Source organism: Apodemus sylvaticus, chromosome 1, assembly GCF_947179515.1.
Source record: "Apodemus sylvaticus chromosome 1, mApoSyl1.1, whole genome shotgun sequence".
Classification (NCBI taxonomy): domain Eukaryota; kingdom Metazoa; phylum Chordata; class Mammalia; order Rodentia; family Muridae; genus Apodemus; species Apodemus sylvaticus.
The window spans coordinates 107,702,690-107,723,266 of record NC_067472.1 but is presented as its reverse complement, the minus strand read 5'-3'; the positions used below and the strand labels follow the sequence as shown (position 1 = coordinate 107,723,266).

The window sequence follows — 20,577 nt, the reverse complement described above, 5'->3', positions numbered from 1 at the left end:
TTAGAACTCAGAGCCCTGCGCCTCGGCCTCCAGAGGGCGGGGATGGGGGGGGTTGGCATGTATCATCACAGCCTTCTAGAGGCTATCATATTTACGTAGGATTTTTGGATCTATCGTCATGAGTCAATATCATCTTTCTTTTTACAACTGAGCTCCTTGAGAAGTCAGAGTATGCTGGGCTTTTCAAAGGAGTTGGGGCACCCAAGGGTACTGGATACAGAGTGAGGGCGGGTGACGAGGTATGATCCAGCTCTCCAGCCGCTAGTAACGACGCCTGGTGCTCCATGTCTTCCTGGACGCCAGTTGCAATCAGCCACCAGGAAACCTCAGCCCATCTGGCCGGATTAGCTACACCAAAGAGGGACGGACTGTGGGTCAGGAGCGCCCCCTGGTGGCAGCACCCGGCATACTGGGTCTTCCAGGTTCCTTCAGGTGGTGCTGGAGTTCTCTGGACCCGGTGGCCTTTCCTGTTCTTGGACACTCATTCCAGCCACAGAGATGGGTGATCAGGCCCCGAGTCACATAGCAAACCTAAATCTGCTGCCTTCTCACCATCCTAAACACAGCATGCCAGAATTTTAATACCTTTACCCCACCCCAAATGCAGACGACTTTCTTCCAGGGAACTGAGAACAAGGCACCAAAGCAGGGAATGTAATGATGTTCAGTTGTTCGAGATAAGAGCTGGCATCAGGACCGCTTGTTGAGACAAAAGCACGTTTGCCACGTGTTCATTTCTTTCATTTATTATTGTTTATCCCACACATATTTATGTGTTACATCATGGGAGACAGAATCAATTGACCTCCAAGGATGGCCACACCCTAATCGCTGAAACCTGTGACTAAATTAGGTTACATGTGAATGACAAGATGAACTATAATATACCTAGTGATCTGGCTTTACAACACGAAGATATTAGCTGGGCGTGGAGACAACCCTGCAGTCCAGCCTTTGGGAGGTGGCGGCGGGAGGTTCCGGAATTCAAGATGATGCATGACTACACATAAAGTTTCAGAGCAGCCTGGGCTGCCTGGGACTTTGTCTCAATAAACAAACTGATGGAAGCTAAGCCTGGACTATCAGGAGGACCCAGGCTTTTGTTCCAGGGAGGGAGAGTTGTGGATGGAGGAGAAAGAAGAGTCGGGGCGAAATGTGGTTGTAGGGAAATGTAGCATTGCTGGTTTTGAAGGTGAAGAACCTCTCCCTCTAGAAGCCAGGGAGTGGGGGTGGGGAGTCCCATACAGAATATTAGGAAAGAAAGCAATTTTGCCAACACCATGACTTTAGGGAGACCTGTGTTGTCAGAGAACTACACGATAAAGTGGGCTTGTTCCTAGGTTCCGAAAGTTGATGAGATTTGTCATAGCAGCAATTGGGAAACCAATATTCTCACGGACATACTCCACACCATTGGGGCAGGCGGCCACTGTCCACCCAAACATGCACTTCCTAAAGCATTGGGGAGGCTGTAGCTACTGGGACTCCACAGCCATGGCCACGAAAAGGTGGCTGCGATGGTGCCTCTCTCTGCTGCCCTTAAGGGCCTTTGCTTTTTATCACAAGAGTCCTGGAGCACGGCAGAAGCAAGGCTGCCAGACTCCTCTTTAGTTTCTCAGTGTAAACTGACCTCTGGAGCTCTACTCATTGGTGGAGCAAACAGTAGAAATGATCGCTCACAATTGCGCTGCATTTGACAGCTGACATTGATCGTGGCCGCCATGTCTCTCTCTCGCTGCTCACGAGGAATGGAGGATAGAAGACAGATGCCCTGGCAGGCTGGTGTGTGAGGATGAACAGATAGATATTCCCAGCCCTGTGGTCTTGGAGTGGCCTTAAAACAAGAAAAACGCCACCTACATGTTTGAAGCCACTCCTGACCAATAAGCCCAGAACCCCTGAAGTTGAGGTCCGGAACATGTACTAGGATATAGTATTTTCCAGATCCATCCTCAAGGTGACATCAGTGTGCCTCGGGGTTCAGCTGTCCTCTGGCGGTGGGGGACGCTGCATTGTGTCTGTGGCTACAGTGCAGCGCCGGGTTGTGCAGCGCCTTCCACATGAGCAGCATCTCATACGGCGCAAAGCGGTGCACCAGCAGCAGCTCGCGGTACAGGCAGGGATCAAAGGATGAGCGCTGCACCCCGGGCAGCTGCACGCCGAAGGGCCGGATGCCCTCGTGGCTGCTGGGCGCCAGGCCGGCCTTCTGCAGACACATGCCCATGTAGGCGTCGTCGATGGGGAAGAGCGGGACGTGCTGGGCCGCGCTGCGTAGGTCGCGGGCTGTGCGGCGAGACAGAAGGAAGCCGCCGCCGCTGCAGTACGCAGGGTAGGCTTCTCCGGGGAAGAGCTGTTGGGGCACAAAGTACTTGCTCCAGCTTTCGCGGATGGGCACAGAACCAACCATAAGCTGCCCGGCGAAGAGGTGCTTCTCTGGCGACTGTATCTCCAGGAAGTGCAGCACGTTGGCGGTGTTCACGAAGACGTCGTCGTCGCAGCTGAGCAGGAAGCTCACGCCTGGGCAGTGCTCCGCTGTCCAATCGAGCAGGTGCAGGTGCTTGAGTGTGAGGTTCAGGAAGGTGTCACTGAAGTCCCACTGCAGCACGTCGCCGTGCTCGCGCGCCTCCAGGCTCAGCAGATCGGTCAGCTGAGGCTCGCGAGCCGCCTCGTCGGGAGGGGAGGTCCCCACCAGGAAGAGGCGACGCACCTGCCGGCCGCTGTAGCTGCGCTCCTGGCCCCACGTGCGCCGGATCAGCTCGCGCCGCTCGTAGTGCGCAGGCGACGACTTCACCGCCAGCAGCAGGAAGACGCCATGGGGGCCCGCGCACTTGTGCGGCTCGTCCCACAGTTGCGGAAAGCGGCGGCAGTGGCGGTAGCGCAGGAAGTCTTGGATCCTAGCAGGCAGCTGCTGGAAACCAGCCAGGAGGTTCACTGAGGCGTTGGCCACGCAGGGGGGCACCTGGAGGAGCGGAGAATGCTGCACCGCAGCTGCGGAAGACCGGGGAGTGGCCACCGTGGGACCCTTGGCTTTCTCCTGCGTGTGCTCCTGGAGGAACCACTGGTTCAGTACCACGAAAGTCACACCCACTAGAAAGAAAGCCAGTGTCTTGGGACTCTTGAACCTGCGGCCACTGGGCAAAGCCATCTGGGGGGAGAGGGCGCGGAGGGAGTCACAGATGAGCCAGGAATCTCTTAGACCAGTGGAATCCTTCTTTATCCCTATCGGGTCTCTCCCAGAATCTGAATTAGGCCTGTAGTCTCTCAGCACTTGAGAAAGAAGGAAGAGGTAGAAGGATTCAGATTTCAGGTCATCCTTCAATACATAGTGAGTTCAAGGCCAAACTGAGTTACATGAGACCTTGCATTTTTAAAAATATTTATTTTATGTATGCAAGTACACTGCCACTCTCTTCAGACACATTGGAAGAGGATATTGGATGGTTATGAGCCACCATATGGTTGCTGGGATTTGAACTCAGGACCTCCAGATGAGCAGTCAGTGCTCTTAACCGCTGAGCCATCTCTCCAGTCCGAGACCTTGCATTAAAAATCAACCAACCAACCACCAACCAGCCAACCAACCAGCCAACCAGTCAACCAGTCAACCAGCCAACCAACCACCAACCAGCCAACCAACCAGCCAACCAGTCAACCAGCCAACCAGTCAACCAGTCAACCAGCCAACCAGCCAACCAGCCAGCCAACAAACCAACAATACCCAACCAACTAACTAATAAAAAATCCCAACAAGACAAAACAAAACAAAAAGGCCTGGCTCCGCTGGTATAATATTATCTAGCATGAAGGAGGTCCTGGTTTGTGTGTCCCGCACTATATAAAATGGATGAGGTGGCTCAAAACTATAGTCCCAGCATTCAGAGAGGCTGCGGCAGGAGAATAACAGAACTAAAATAGTACAAGGAGTGGGGGTGAGGTAGGGTCCAAATTCCTGACGACAGTGAGCAGTTTGGGTCTCCCACAGCTGAGAATGCACTGGCCTTCATAGTTGTGTTTATCATGGCTGGTGCATACCCCCCTGGATGACAGACACGTGTTCAGAGTCAGTCTTGGTCTAGCCGTGAGTTCCTGCCCAGCCCTTTCTCTGTCAGTGGCACCACAATTGACCATTTTCTCCACCAGAGCATCTCCTCCCCAGTCTGCTGATTCTGCATCCTACATTTCTCTCAGGTTCATCCCTTCCTCTCCATCTCTGTCCAGGTGGATCCAGCACCGGCTGGGAGGACAACGCAGAGGGGCAAATACTGCTCGCTTGGGTTTAGATTCAGATTCTCATAAATAAACTCTGTGCAGCCAAATAATGGGGCATGAGGCCAGGGCATTAACTAAACTACATTTCTGGTCACAGCTTGGAACTGCACCACAAGGAAGCCAGTCAGTCGATCTTTGGCTTTGATATTCTCCTCTATAATGAAGGATTGCATTACTGCTCTCCAGGAGCGTGGTGAGAATTGTGTGTCCTGTGGCCATCGGATGATATTGAATCAAGACTCTTTGGCATGCTTCTGTGTCTGCCTGTTGGTGTTGGTTATTTTCCAAGCCTTCAAGGTCAGGCCCTTTCTTGCAAGTAGCCTGATTATATATCCTCCAACGTAGAAATCCCAACCTTTAATCCTTTCCCTACTTAATGTGCACATTGGCACTGTCATACAGCAGTTACTCTTTTTCTGTATGTATATTTATCATGTGATCAAGGATCATACTTAGCCCATGCTGGCCTCAAACTCCATATATAATCAAGGGTGATGACCTTTAACTCCCAATTCTCTTCTCTTCTGGCTAGTTTTTATGTCAACTGGACAAAAGCTAGAGTCATCTGAAAGGAGAGAACCTCAATTGAGAAAATGACCCCTCCATGCACTCAAGCTGTGGGGTGGCCTGTAGAGCATTTCCTTAATCAGTGATTGATGGGTGTGGTGCTTGGCCCATGGCGGATGCACCATTCCTGACCTGGTAGTCCTGGATTCTGTAAGAAAGCAGGATGAGCAAGACATGTGGAGCAAGCCAGTAATGGCCTCTACATCAGTTCCTGCCTCCAGGATCCCGCCCTTTGACTCCCTTCAGCAGATAATATATGTGAGCCAAACACTTTCTTCCCCACGTTGCTTTTGGTCATGGTGTTTCATCACAGCAATAATAACATTAACTAAGACATTTTCCTTCACTTTCTAGTGCTAGGATTACAGGAACGGCCAGCTGCCACTCCATTTGAGGCAGTGGGGGTAAACTTTGGACACTGAGGGTATACACCACCCTGCTCTCTTACCTGGCCATCTGAAATGTCTCTTCCTGCCCTGGGATTTTGTTCTGTGCCTGCGCTGCCCTGTGCCCGTGCTGCCCTTTGCCTGTGCTGCCCTGTGCCCACGCTGTCCTGTGCCCACGCTGCCCTGTGCCTGTGCTGCCCTGTGCCCGTGCTGCTGTCTCCTGCCTTAATCACTCTTCCTGTGCTACACTTGGAAGAGGTAAAACCCGAGAAAGCTTCAGTGGCAGCTGAAGGAGACAGGCAGACTGTCAGTTATTCCCCTTGGTCTCCCCTCTAGCCCACCAGCACACCTGGGGCAGGGATGGATCTGTTCTTCACCACTGTAGGCTGAGGGACCAGTGTGGGGAAAGCTGTTTACCAAGGTTCAAGTCCTGCTTCTGCTACTTTCCAGCTGCACGGTTAAGCAAGCAGACATAGTCTTGTTTTATACCTAACCCTCGAAAGGTTTTCTGTTTGGGTGGCTGGTTTGTAATTTTGAGATCTGGCCTCACTTCTTAGACTGGACTAGGTTCAGACTCTGAATCTTCTTGTCTCAGCCTGCTGTGCCACCTCACCCAGTTCCTCCCTCCCTCCCTCCCTCCCTCTCTCTCTGTCTGGCTCGTCAACCCCTTCCTCCTTCCTTCCCTCCCTCCCCCACCCTCCTCCCTTCCTTCTTTCCCCCCTCCCTCTCCTTTCATTATCTTGTTTGGCGTGGCTGGTATCCAGGAATCAAACGGAAGTTCTGCACTCACTGAGCCAGTGCAGTACCACTGGGTTACTTACCTGGCTCTCTTGGGGCCTTTAGTGGAGAGTAAATAGTAGTATGTACCAAGAACCAAGTACAGAAGCCGGGTGGAAGCTCGTGTCTACAATCCCTGACTCAAGGAGGCTCAGCAGGATGATCATGAGTTCAGAGCCAGCCTGGGCTATGTAGTGAAACTCAAAGAGGGCCAGTGGAGTAAGGTGCTTGCCACTAAGCCCAATGGCCTGGGCTAGCTCTCTGGGATCCACATGGACTCCCAGAGATTGCCCTCTGATCTCTACACCTAAGCTAGGGCATATATATCTATCACAGATAACCTTAAACAATAATGACAAAAATAAATATGTTTAAAAAACCAAAATAAAAAAAATAATAATAATATAGTATTTGGCACATTGATAATGTTAAGTTGGTAAACGTTAGCTAATAGGACTCTCAAGTGCTAAAGAATGTTTTAGAACATGTGCTCATCCTATATTTTCAGACAGTAGCTTGCGCTGCTAGGTGTTACTGGAGTGGACTGTGTTCTAGCACTTGTGTATTACAACCTGCACAGTGTCCAGTTCAGAATGATCACCAAGCAGGGCAGATGGCAGCAGTCAGATGCCCTGACAAACAGAGGACTGTGCACGCACTCATCGGTGGCACTGCTGAGCACTGTTAGAAAAGCCAGCTGCAATTTCTACTGTTGCTCAGTCCTGCCTCGGTGCTGGTGCATTAGAGGAGGACAGTGACACGTGGTACCCATGTCACCGTCATAGCTCTCAGTGCATACACCTGTGCCTAGCAAACTGGGGCCAGTGATTTCATTTCAATGTCCTTCCTCCTCTCCCCAGTGCTTCTACCCTCCCTCCTTCCCTCCCTCCCTCCCTCCCTCCCTCTTTCCTTCCCTCCCTTCCTTCTCTCCTCCTCCCCTATTTCTTCTGACAAGGTCTTAAATACTGCAGCCTGGCCTTCAAACTCTTGTAACCAAGGATAACCTTGAACTTCTGATCCCTCTGCCTTTCCCTCCCAAGTGCTGGAATTACAGGTATATGCCACAGTGCCCAGAGCTTGTGGTATTGGTAATAGAACCCATTGCTTCATGTATGCGGGGCAAGCACTCTACCAACAGAGCTATACTGGCAGCCTATAAAGACTTTTAGTGAATAAAATATGAATGAACATAGGATTTGGAGTCTGAATAACTGGCTATGAGTCTCAGGTCTTTCCATGAGTTAGTTAAGCCCCTAGGTTTGAGTTTCCCCCCTGAAAAACATAACATCTTTCAGTGATCATACACATGATAAGTGCCTTATAAATGCTGGTTAAGCTATTATATCTTAGGCTTACTTTTATTTTTTGAGACTGGTTGGCTTGAAACTCACTATATAAACATAGCTGGCCTGATATTCACAAAGAGCTGAGATTTAAGGCTTGCACCACCAAGTGCTGGTTATCTTAGCTTTGTAAAGATGGTTTTATATGGCTTAGGCTAGTTTTGAACTTCTGATCTCCCTGCCTTCACCTCCCTGAGGATGGAGTTATAGACACCTACTATCCTTCTCATCTTAAAACATAATTTAAAAGCATTTCTCTAAACCACCATGTGGTCATGCCTGTAATCTAGCATTCAGGATGGGGACTGAGACATGCTGGACTAGACATAACAAAAATGTTTTTGTGAGTGTTTTTGTTGTTTGTTTAAATGCATGTTTTTAATTCTTTGAGTAGACTCATTTCTAGAAAGGAAAATTTTCTCCATCTTAATGCATCAGTAAATTTGGATTCAAAGAAGAGAACATTTATTTTGGTAAGTCTGAAGAACCTGGAGCGTAGCCAATTTTCAGTGTAAAAAGAGGGAAATGATGTGGGAAGGGCACAACCCTTCCTGAGGGTGGAGCTGGCTCGCTCTGTGCTTAAGATGTACGACCTCTGACTTGGCTCTAACTTGAAACCAACTGTCTTCTTTCTGGTCCTTTTTGCTGCACCTCCTTTTTCTCAAACTCCTCTTCCAGGTACCCGGAGCCCTACACCTAAAGCTCTGCTGAGCTCCGCGGGCCTGCTTGCTGGTCTCTGCGGGCCTGCTCCCGAGCCTCCGCTTGAACTCAGCTCCAGCACCAGCTCCTTCAGGCCACCCCTGGTAAGTCCGGGTCAACAGATTTGTCTCCTTCTTGGTGCTGTGGCTACTGAACGTGGATGAAAGAGGGCAGTCTGTCTTTTGAGCCTTGTCTTTGGGATTGGGCAGGTTGTCTCAGTCGCTTATGCTGTGAGTTGATGGAGTACTTAGAAGCGCGTCTGCAGGAGGGGAGGCAAGAGCCAGGGTAACCTTAGCCCTCCACCAGCGCCCTGTGGTCCTTGGGCTGCAGCTCACTGCTATTCCTCTATACGTGTAATAAGGTTCCCTCTGCTCTGAATTTATCCTCTTGCTTCCTAAGAACCACTTTGACTATTTCTTCCTTTGATTTGAAGCCAGATGGCAAGGCCACCCCAATCCCACAGCAGCATGCCAGAGTCTTCCAGGGAGTACTACTTGAATAGAAGACATGATAGGGAAAGTAACTTTTGCTATCTCTTGGTGTCTGGCCTCTCCCCAGCACTCCATGAACCCCTTGGGGGGTGCATGGTCTATGCAGTTTTCTTCTCTAAGAAGGGAGTGGGGTGAGAGGAAGGTAAATTAGTCTCCCAAAAGAATAACCATGAGGTTTGGCAAGATGCTTCAGTAGATGGCCCTGCTGTCACCAGAACTTAGATGGTAGAACTCTTCCAAGTTTGTCCTCTGACCTCCATGATCATCTCTCTCTCTCTCTCTCTCTCTCTCTCTCTCTCTCTCTCTCTCTCTCTCTCCTCTCTCTCTCCCTTCCTCTCTCCCTACCTCATTCCTTGCCCCCTCTGTCTCTCTCACACACAAAAAATAAGACCCCCACCCACCCCATCTTACCTTGTGTGTTTGAAAGAGGAGAATCCAGCCTGTGCCATCCCAGACTGGGACAACCCTTGCTACACACTGGGTTCCACCCCTGTTACAGTGGCTTAGTTTAGTGTTCTTGCATTTGACCAATCTAGGCCATCACTCCTCCTCCTTAGGGGTAGGGTGAAAGTAGCCATAAACTTTCTCGGTCCAAGCAACTAAGCGCTTGCATTTTCAGATCAAGCTTGGACATTGCCTCCTCTGGGAGACTATTCTTTGACCCCTCTACCCAGTTTTTGCTGATAGGATGAAGAGACCACCTTAATGCTTTCTGTCCCAATTGGAGCTCCCTGCTAGATTAGAACCACTCCAGGTAAAGAATAGTCTGGTAATACAAACTTTTTTAACGTCTTTGTGTGTTGCATATAGGGGCTTGGGAACTAGCTCAGTAGGTAAAGTGCTTGCTATGTAAACATGAAGGCCTGAGTTTTGGTCCCTAGAACCTTTGTAGAAAGCCAGGCATAGTGGTGTATACCTGGAATGCCAGCTCTGAGGAGACAGAGACAAGAGTAATTGGGACCTTGCTGGCCAGCTCCAGGTTAATGGTGAGAGACCCTGTCTCGAAAATTAAGGGGGAAAGTCATGGAGGAAGACACTTGATTTTGACCTCTGGTCTGCACATACACATGCCTACACATAGACACATGCATAAAAATCACATTAGAGCATACTGATTGTTGAGAGTAGGGATACTGGGACCTAGGGCCTTGTGCATACCAGATACGTGGTATACTACTGAGCTTCCTCTCCACTGCCACAGATGGCAGGACCACCCTAATCCCAATCAATTTTCAGTTGATTCTTAGAAAAGTTTCACCCAGTCCTGAGTACTCAGAATTTGGCAAGTGGTGAAGTCTATCTCAGTGCTTCTGAGAGTACTCCAAACAGATATGAATTAGACATAGTCCTAGCCCTCAAGGAACTGAGCATGTCTTGGGAGACAGAAACCATATGCAAAATGACAATGAGCTTTCAGGACATGAAAATGGCAGAGGAAGCTAGGGGAAGGGCACTGGCGTGAACCCAAAAGACTTAACATGCTATTTGTCAGGTAGAGAGCTTAATGCAGACAGCCACGGTCAGGGTCAGTATTTCTCAATATTCTGTGGTTTGACTCATTTCTTATGCTGGACCCACTAGCTTCTTCTTGTGGCCATCTGTATTCTGTGAGTGGTAAGCCAAGGACTGACCCAGCTGGGATTGGTGAATTGCATGGCATAGTGGCTTCAGGGTGTCATAAGAGCACCCCAGATAAAAGAGGCAGAGTCCCAGAAATTCATGGTGATATATAACCAGTCACACTGAGGTCTGAAGATGGTAATGGGTTCCCGCAGCAGACAAAGACTGGTGTAGAGGAGGAGACACTGGGCAGGGGAGCACAACTATGAAGTGTTCTAACTCTACCATGGATGGAGGCGAATTATTAGGCCTGAAGATAGAGAGACAGCTGAGAGGGCTGGGGAGAAGCAGACTGAATGTCTTATTTGGACTTATACTTGATTCTTTGAAATCTCTCAAGTCCTTATCTACCTTCATGAGTCTGCTGGTCATGGCCTACACTAGAGGCAAGGTTGACAGGGGAAGGGGACAGTGCCTAGTTCTAAGCCTTAAATAGGTAGGGGCTCTCAGAGTAGAGGAGTGGGCATCTTCATGGCTTGGTGGCTTACTGGAGGGTCTGTGAGAACCCTCGCTTCTCAGGCTCCTAGTTCTTCTTACCTAGAGGGTCTGTGAGGGTCTGCATGAGATGAGTGAGGGTGGGAGCAGGGGGAGCGTTGGGAGGCAGACTGAGGAGGGAGGGGCTGTGTCTAGGTCAGAGAAGACTGAAGACTTACAGAAACTTCATGGAAGGGAGAAGTTCTGAAGGGGCTGAGCAGGACCAGTCTCCTCTCCTGAACTGGGCCCACCATTTTTGAGGCCATAGCTGGGTAGCTGACTGGATTTGAACTCATTTTCTGCAAGCTCCCTGAAAACTCTTCTTAGCAGAAATGTCTTCTGTGAAATTTGAGAGTAAGTTGAGGAGGGAAGAAGGATTCCCAGGGGTAAGGTTACTAGAATACAACAAAGACTTTAAGGCGAACAGGTGTAACCTCTGTAAGAAGTTTCCAGTCAGAAATGATTGTAGACAAGGGTGTGGGGAAGAGTAGCTTTGAAAACATATGTGCAATTCAGAGGGGTTATTAAGGCAAGTCAATTCTTTCTTAGCCTTTTCCTTTATAGCAGGTGATGTAAAAGGCCTTGGTCCAGTGTCTATTCTGCCACACCTTAGTGAGAAAGGCAGGAGTATAATGAGAGCCCTACTTGTTACTTCTTCCAATGCAAACAGGCTTTGTGGTCACATGCCAACTCCTGATGTTTGTTCTAGGCCACAGATTAGTGAGAGGGAACTAGGACAGGGGCTGACTCTTTGTGTCTAACAAGAAGTTACGAGGTGCTCAACAGTCCCAGGCCAGGTAATCTTATGACAAGGATGTTGTTTAGAAGCCACTACTGGATTTATGTTACCGAGTGCCAATCCTACATTTAACAGACATAGAATCTAAATATTAGTTAAGTGACTTGGCCACAATTACACAACTCTTCAGTGGAGGACCAGGATCATGCCCCAGGTTTTCACATATACAGTGAGGAAATGATATATCTGGCAGAGAAGGACCTGGCAGGATTAATACCCATGGGCTCTAGCTGTGTGCTAAGCCCACTTATGCCTACCTTGTAGCCAGCTGTGCTGTCAGCCATACCCTGCTCAGCCAGGGGGCCTCTCCAGGCTTTCTTTGAAGTGGTTGAGACTCTGCTGACTTTCATTGGTCTATAACGATCTGTGTCTCTGAGGCCTGGGATCTGAGAGTCTGCAAGAACGGGGCCAATTACAGTCTAATGCTGTAGACAACCTTACTTCAGGCTCAGTGTGCTTGTACACATGAATGTAACAAAGAAAGCAGTGATGCAAGGAACGCTGGCTGAGTTCAGAAAAACATGATCAGAAAAACATGTAAATAAACACCAGTAGGTACATACTAAATATTCACAGAGCAGCCCTTTCCCATAACTTTCTCAGGACAGATAAATTTAAACGCAATTGGCTGGAACATACTATAGATTATATCTGGGAAAGCAAGCAGAAGGTCATATCCAGATTTAGGGTACAGTGAGAACATTGAAAGGAAAAGTATTGGCTCAGAACTCCCAAGATCAAGTTCTCAACACTAAGAAAACTTATTTGCCCCAGAGAGGGGGTGGATAAGGAACAAAGACAGGAGATAGAGGAAGAGGGAGGCAGGGAAGGGAACAAAGGGGCAAGGGAGAGGGGGAGGGGTATGTGTCCTGGAGTGGGACAAAGGACTGTCTCTGGATAGAGAGCAGACAGACGTGGCACTCAGCATATCCTTTCCACATATTGAGTTCTATAGCTATGGTCTATATTCTCCAGCAAGAATAAACATCTTACAAGTTGAATGCAAATATTTGTCACAGGAGGTATGAAATTACATCCAAGAACCATTCAGAGAACAAAATGCACTTGAGGTAAAGGCCCTCATCCTTTTCCCTGGAGCCTCTCTTACAGTTCCTCAAGGCATTGTTCACCATTGGCCGTGTTCTGACAAGGTCCCTTATCCATCCCCATTCCTTCCCCACATCTTGGGGTGACTCAGTTTCCAGGACTCAGCCAGAAATCCCTTCTGTGAGCTCTCTTATTCCCGTTATTATCTATATTCCTCAAGTTTATGACTTTAGCTTAAATTTCAGCTGAATTTCAGACCTGTTTATCAATATCATACTTCCCATTAGCATACTCAGCCATGATTGTGATTATTTGGGAGTAAGGCAGAATAATCTAGGAAATGAGGTCATTCTGGGCTACTGGAAAGAAAATCTGTAATAAAACATCACGACCAATGCAAGTTGGTGGTAGTTGGGGGGAGGTTTTATTTCAGCTTGTAACTTTCAGGTGACACCCTGTTGATTAAAGAAATAGGACAGGAACTTAAGGTAGGAATCAGAAGGCAGTTACTGAAGCAGAAGGCATAGGGGAGTACTGCAGACTGGCTTGCTTTCCACTGCTTGCTCAGAGTTGTCTATGCAGGAATGATGCCCACAGTATGTGGGCTCTCCCACATCAATCATGGAGCAAGACAATACTCCACAGACTTATCTACACACCAATAGGATGGAGCATTTTCTCTGTCAAGAATCCCTCTTCCCAACTTGACACACAAATATAACTATTCTGTATTGGTTACTTTTTTGTTGCTGTGATAAAACACTGTGACCAAGGTAACTTATAAAAGAGTTAACTAGGGCTTGTAGTTCTAGAGGTGTAAGTCAAAAAAAGTAAGAGACCAAAAACTTCAACACATTGCACTGGGATGGTGGCCAGGGTCTGCTTAGAGTTTACTCTGAATAGCTGGGATCTGTTTCCTCTTGGAGTACACCTTGGTGAAAGATGCTGTCTCTTACAGTTTCCACTGATCCATAGCTAGAGTGGCATCTTTAATTTGAACTTAAAGATAAACAGACCTTACAAAGCTCATTGCAGTGACTGTTTGGAATTGGGAATGTCTAGAGGCATGCTCAGACTTCTGCAACACCAACAGCTCACCCATGTGAGCTTTCAAAAATGAAAGACAAAAGCTGGGCAATGGTGGACACCTGTAGTCTAGTTCCTCAGGAAGTTGAGGTGAGGAGGATCATGGGTTGGAGGCCAGTTTGGGTGAAATAGACATGTACAAAAGCTAAATAAACAAGTAAATAAGATAATAATTTTTAAAAGATATCTTTCCCCTTTCTTAAAGGAAGTGTGCTGGTTTAAATATCACTGAAATGTCCCAGAAAAATGAATAACAAGTTTTGCTAACTTTGAAGATCCTTACATAAACCAAGGGTAGCATAACTTTTAGTACATAGGAGAGGGAGGTCCAGGGACTTAACGATTAATCGAGGATACACGGCAAACTGGAGCCACTTGAGACCCTGACTCAAACAACTGCAACAATGAGATGAAAATGTCCCATACATAAATGTTTTGAAGTACATCTACAGAGAGCTATCACTGCCAATTATCAACTGGCACTCCCTCCTCTTTCTGGTTTTTCAGAGAGGATCTGACATAGCCTGAGCTAGCTTTGAACTTACTATGTAGTCAAAGATGTCCTTGAGCTTCTGACACTTCTGTCTCTACTTCCTGCATACTAGGACTAGAAAATACATCACCACATCAGGATTTATGGGGTGCTGGGAGAAGGATTCGGGGCTTCTTGTATGATAGGCAAGCACTCTCCCAACTGAGTGGCAACAGGGGAAAAAAATCCTGTCATGAAAATGTGGAGTGGAATTTGGGATTAAAACTGGCAGATTTAACAAATAATTGCTTTCAAGAGCAGAATAATATGGCGTCAAAGAATTCAGAATAAACCAAGACAAATGATTAAGACAGTTTTGGGAGATGCTGGCCTATTTCAGATGCTGGTATTATAGACATTTGTCTAGGTATCTAGCAACTTTTATATACTATGTACTGAAGGTTTTGCCTCCCATTTTCTTTGACCTTTTATCCTAAGAAACGTTCCTTGTGTAGGGAAAACCCAGGAAGAAGGGACTCTGGCCAGTTCCAGGGTGGCCATGGCGAGCATGGCTCTGGTAGGCCTCGCTCTTCTTCCCCATTTCTTCTGCCTTGCTAAAATCATTGCATTACTTTTCTAAAGCTAGCCTCCAATGTCTAATCCCTTATTTGGCCACTTCCTCTTCCTGAGGCTGACCACCAAGGTCTAATTATTAAGGTATTGAAGCCCAGCAATCAAAAGCCCCTTTGGTCTAACTAACATGCCCAATTAAAATTAAACACCTCATCCTAAGTTTCCTATGTGCCACATCTTTCTTCTCCCTATCCAGAGCAATCCTTTGTCCCGTTCTGGGACAAATAGCTCTGCCCCCTTTCCCTTGTTCCCTGTCTCCTCTCTCTCTCATCCTCTATCTCCTCTCTTTGTCTCTTATCCCGTCCTCTGTCCCTTTGGGGCAAAGAAATCTCTGTGCTGAGAAACTGGTCTTGGGGGTCCTGAGCATATACATTTCCTTGCACAGACTGCCTTGGAATTTTGACTAAGGCTAAATAAACTATAACATCTGATCTACTTCTGTTAGACTTGATACCAGTCTTTCATCTGTAGCTTGTTAAACACATTCTCATCTGTGATCTCCAGTATATGACAAGGGGAAAGAATTACATCCTCTGGTGGGGATGTTTCACAACAGCACCAAGAAGGGGGTCTGCATACAAAGTGACTAATGATGATGCTCACCCATACTTTTCACTTTGTTTTTTTTTCTTTCTTAAAAAATTTAAAGTTAAATTGATTTCTGTTTTCTAGAGTGAAAATGGCAACCCAGGATATTCCCATGTGCAAGGAGTTTTCCCTTTTATACAGTCACATAGCATCCATGTTTACCTTGGTGGGACACAGACAAATCATGGTTTGTTCACTAGGTATTTAACACTCTAGTCATGAGGAAGTCAAAGAAAGAGAAGGGAGGGTAATAATGTCCAAACCTGGTAGTGTCCATATGGAACCACAGAGGAAAAACAAACAGAGACATTGGGGTAAAGGTGAATTAGCAACAGCCTTGTAAGTCAGCAGTGATGGCCACGCAAGGGGACTGTGAGGCCTGACATGGAAAGTAAAAGAGCCTGGCTTTGGCTTTCATACAGCTTTCATTTGGCTTTTAACAACTGAAGTCTTTGAAGAAGGGTTGCAATCTGTCCCCTAGGGGTGTCTCCAATGAGGTGATGGAAAATTTATTCCAGTCACTCCTAGTGGTGATGTTGAGATGAATTTTCAAAAACCAGTTTTAAAAGCCTAAACATGCTGCTCTATTCTTAATCTGACTTCGATGCTCAGAACCTAAGTCTTATAAATTTAATGACTTTATCTTATTATACAGATTTTTTTTTGCAGAATAATACTTGGATGAATAGTACAAAAATAAAGTGGTATGAAATAAATGCATTCTTTAGAAGTGGTCCCTTGGGCTGGAGAGTACGACTGCTCTTCTGAAGGTCCTGATTTCAAATCCCAGCAACCACATGATGGCTCACAACTATCTGTAATGAGATCAGATGCCCTTTTCTGGTATGTCTGAAGATAGCCACAGTGTACTTACATATAATAAATAAGTAAATCTTTTTTTAAAAAAGTGGTCCCTCACGTCAGCTGCAAGTAAGTATAGTCAGAAACCACAATTGTAAAGCAAAAATACAGTTTGACAGACTGCTTTGGAACTCTTTGGCTTTATTCCCTTATAAGAGAGAAAGGAGAATAAGGCATAGAAAGATGTATGATAAAACCAATAGCAAAGGAAGACTGGAAATCCTTCCAACTATAGGCTACACATAACAAAACAGCATGTGCAAAAAAAAAAAGTCCTGTGCCTTGTAAACTGCCAGAGAAGGTGGAGGCATTGTAAATCTCCTACAAAGGACTGAACCTTGGACTTTTCCCGGTTCTTAAGAGTCGAGAAGCACTTCTATACTGAGAAGTCACTATTTAAAAGATTGGGAGGTGTGGCCTTGGAGGACATGTGTCACGGGAGGGGGGGGGGGTTTCCGAGGTTTCAAAAGTCCAATCTAGGTTCAGTGGTTTTCTCTTCCTGCTGCCTTTGAGTGCACAGGTAGAACTCTCAGCTACCATGTCTGCCTGCACGCTGCCATGCGTCACTCTATGAGGATAATGGACTAAATCTCTGATATTATAAGCAAGTCCCAACTAAATGATTTTTTGTTTTTATAATAGTTTCCATGGTCATGGGGTCTCTTCACAGCAATACAACACTGACTAAGACAATGTCCTATGGCCACAGACCAAGAATTTAGAGGCAGCCAAGGAAATCCTGTACTTAAGACTGGGAAGGGGAGGAGCTGCCTGTTATGCAGAGTGTAGCTGTGGGGAGCAGGCCGTTATGGGGCTGGCAAAGTGGACTAACCATTGTAGCATTGGCCATATACAGACATTACAAAAAATGTAAGGTTCATGCAGTGTCCCCAGAAGACTGAGTAGCATGCATCCTCCTCAAGCTGACAGCTTGGTTGGCTTCAAGTGACCAGGGCCTGGGGCAGATGGAAGGCCGACCCTCAGCAGCACTTAGCTGGTTCAAGTGCACTTAGCTGAAGGGGTCCACGGTGAACACAGCTGGGGTGGGGCACTCTGCCTTGGGCCGACAGTGCAGGACCCTTATCTATCCAACACTAACTACCCCTATGCCCCTCATTCACTTAGCTGAATTTGCCTGCCAAATCCTGGGCCAGGAGGACAGAGACCTGCTACTGTGCTTTTAGTGACCTTCACTTCCCTTTTGGGGATCACCTTGCTATGGGAGTAAGTCAAGCCATCCTATGGCAGAGCCATTCTCAAATGCCCACACCTTATTCACTGCTCATGGGATGAACTGGAGACAAAATGAACTGTTGCCACTGTGCCTGGGCATACAGAGCTGCTGGGCCCAAGTCATGGAAGTGGGGGTGGGAAAAGGAAGGTTACTTTAAAATCTACTGTGATGTGTTTGATCAGGGTGGAATTTATGTGAGATCTAAGTGTTTAAGTTTAAACTCCAACACCTTTCTCAATATGCCAGTTAAAGACAGTAACAGCAAAGAGACAGAGGTTTTTTTGTTTGTTTTTTGTTTTTGTTTTCTTAATTAAACTCATTTAGTGTGTATGTGTATGCCATGGCACAGGAGTGGAGGTCAGAGAACAACTTGCAGGAGTTAGTTCTCTTTCCACCACATGGATCCCAAGGATCAAACTCAAGTCAGCAGACTTAGCACATGTGCCTTAACATACTAGGTCATCTCACAAGCCCAGAAGAGATTTAAACATGGTCATGCTGGGAGAAATGAACAGAAGAATGAGATGCTTGAAGCATGAGCTTCAAACAAATAAAGATTAAAAGAGGTAACATATTCTCTGGCTGGTTGTTTTCTCAATTCTAGTTCTACAAGATGGACCAAGAAGTTCCTATTGCTTGAAGAGATGAATCTATGTCTGTAACATATTTTGCAAACCTTCAGCCAGGAGTTAAGATCATTTGGAACTGGAGTACAACAATTGGAGCTGCCTGATGTGGGTGCTGGGGAGTAAGCCTGTGTCTTCTACAAGAATAAAAAAATGCTCTTAACTCTGGAGGCATCTCTCTAGCCCCATGTTCTGTTAACTATAAAAACCTTATGAAGCTGTTACCATGTGGAAATAGAATATTTGGTCAATCTGAATCTGTTCCTTGGTCATGGTCACTCATGTTTGGTTCCAAAATAAATTCTTAGTCCCTTTGAAGTCAGATCTGTGTTGTTTTGTGTTGTGTTGTGTGGTGTGTGTATGTTTCTGGGATCTGAACTTAGGCTTCATACATGTGTGATGGGTAAGCACTCTATCCACTGACCTACCTTCCCAGCCCCATGTACATATGTTTTGACACGTAACCATGGTGCACCAAGGATGATGCCCTTTCACCAGAAGAGTATCCCAGATTGGTGTTAAATACTAGAAAGTACCAACTATGCCCAACCACTTAGTGTTATCTCAAGTAGATGTTGGTAAGCTTTTTCAGGGGCTTGGACTTGCTTGGTTGGGCCACAGCCCTTTGGTTTATTCTGAGTTGGTGAGTAGCTGGCAGTATGGTGTTCACTATGTTTGCTTTCGGTTTCAGAACATTTGGTTTAATTTTGTTCTCAGAATATTTGGTTATTAACTTGATAGCATTAAGTCTTTTTATCTCTTTAATGCTCCTTACTGTCTAATTTACAGAAGAATATTTAAAAAGTTGTCATTTGGCACCCCAGATGGTATTGTTTGGTAACTGTATAAATCCAACTTACAAACACTTAAAAAAATAAATAAATATAAGTATAGATAATTTGATTTTATGCTTCCCATAATAGGGAATATTTGATTCCTCTTTCTTCCCCCAACTAAATTAAAAGACCCGGGCAACAAGAATTAAAGATCACAAATGGACAGCGTACTTTAACTGATATTTTCAAATATCTACAGAAAAACTTAAGTTTTAATTTATAATTAATTGAGTTTTAAAATTACATCAAGGATAAAGGAATGTTAAAAACAAGTAAAATATTAATAAAAAGTTTTAAGATTGAGTAAAAACCTAAAGATAAATTAAAAAAAAAACCTAAGCATTCTCAGGCTGTGCATTCTGCCCTGATTGTTCTTATTAAAGAACTACTGCAGTCTATTTTAAGGATAAAGCCTAAAGAGAAAAGACACACCATTCAAAACTCCCTGATCCACCTAACAGCATTACCTTGAGTCTTTCTCCTCTCATTAGCCCTTTCTTCTGTTTCACTGAGGTGGTTTTAATCCTACCATGTGGTACCTTTTGCTGGGTATAGCCTATTCTGACTGTGTCCTGTCTGTTCATGGTAACTGTTTCATGACAGCATCATTGTCATTTTGTATTCAGAAAGAACTAGATGACAAAAGTCTGTGGCCATTTCATTCATACATAAAAAACGTTTCATTGTATTTTTCTTAGCATACTTAATTCTTTAAATGTTTACTCTATGTGTACCAGTGTTTTGTCTGCATTACATGTGTGTACTATATGTATGCCTGGTACCTTTAGAGGTGAGAAGAAGGCACTGGATTCCCTGGAACTGGAGTTACAATGGTCGTAAGCTGTAGCAGAATTTTCCCTGTTCAATCACTTTAAATATTAATACAACAAGAAGCCTGTGATTGGACAGGGAAAAGGGGGTGGGTGGAGTGAAGAGTTTCAGGGAGAAGGACAGGGAGAGGAAAATGGAAGAGAAACAATGATTCAGATTCCGCGTAGCTTTAAATAGCCACAGGTAGTTATGATTATCTTATTTGGGATGGATAATTACATCTTTGTCTTATCTAGGTGGGCAATTTATATCATTATCAATTGGCTCTAAAATTATTATTTGGACATCTTGTAAATTAAGAATTTATTGATATATAAATCTGATTGATTAATTATACGCTTCTTTGATTTACTGGGTTAAGGGGATTTGTGACCACAGACCACAGGGGATGGATGCCTGAGAAGGTATGCTCTGAGGCAGGTGAACTGGAGCTGGGAAGACTGCCATCAGGGGCTAGCCTAGAGGCAGAGGCAGGGGGACTGCCATCAGGGGCTAGCCTAGAGGCAGAGGCAGGGAGACTGCCTGGGCAGAGAGAAGCTGGGTGTAGCATGGAAAGTTGGTGCTGATTTTTTAATATTTCCCACAATAGTGAGCCACCTCTGGGTGCAGGGAATTGAAAGCAGGTTCTCTTCAAGTATAGCGAATGCTCCTAATTGGTGAGTTATCACTCCACCCTATTGCCATACCTACTTTAAAACATGTAAGTGAACATGCATGTCTGAGAGATACAATAAAAGGCTTGACAAGTACACACTGCCTTATAATACATGTAGGTACTCTTAACTCCCTGAAATTTATTAAAAATTTTTTTTTGCTTCTCATATGTTTTATGAGACCTTAAAATGCTACTTATGTACATAAGACAAACAGCATTCTTTGGTGTCACAACATAAAAGCTTCATTAATCTACTAAATCTTATAAGGTATCTACAGATTTT

At 45.8% G+C, this 20,577-nt stretch overlaps 1 protein-coding gene and 1 long non-coding RNA gene across 2 annotated transcripts; one reads left to right on the top strand and one right to left on the bottom strand.

Annotated features, from left to right (window-relative positions):
• Positions 1-1,648: 1,648 nt before the first annotated feature.
• B3gnt6 (UDP-GlcNAc:betaGal beta-1,3-N-acetylglucosaminyltransferase 6) lies at positions 1,649-3,145 on the bottom strand. The gene has a single exon (XM_052177486.1). It carries the CDS (start codon positions 3,143-3,145, stop codon positions 1,964-1,966), a length of 1,182 nt encoding a protein of 393 aa, XP_052033446.1. The 3' UTR covers positions 1,649-1,963.
• Positions 3,146-7,910: 4,765 nt separating this feature from the next.
• Positions 7,911-18,289, top strand: LOC127665738 (uncharacterized). Its single transcript, XR_007973492.1, has 3 exons — positions 7,911-8,145; positions 15,907-16,094; positions 17,951-18,289. It is a non-coding gene; the product is annotated as an uncharacterized LOC127665738 (long non-coding RNA).
• Positions 18,290-20,577: the final 2,288 nt, after the last annotated feature.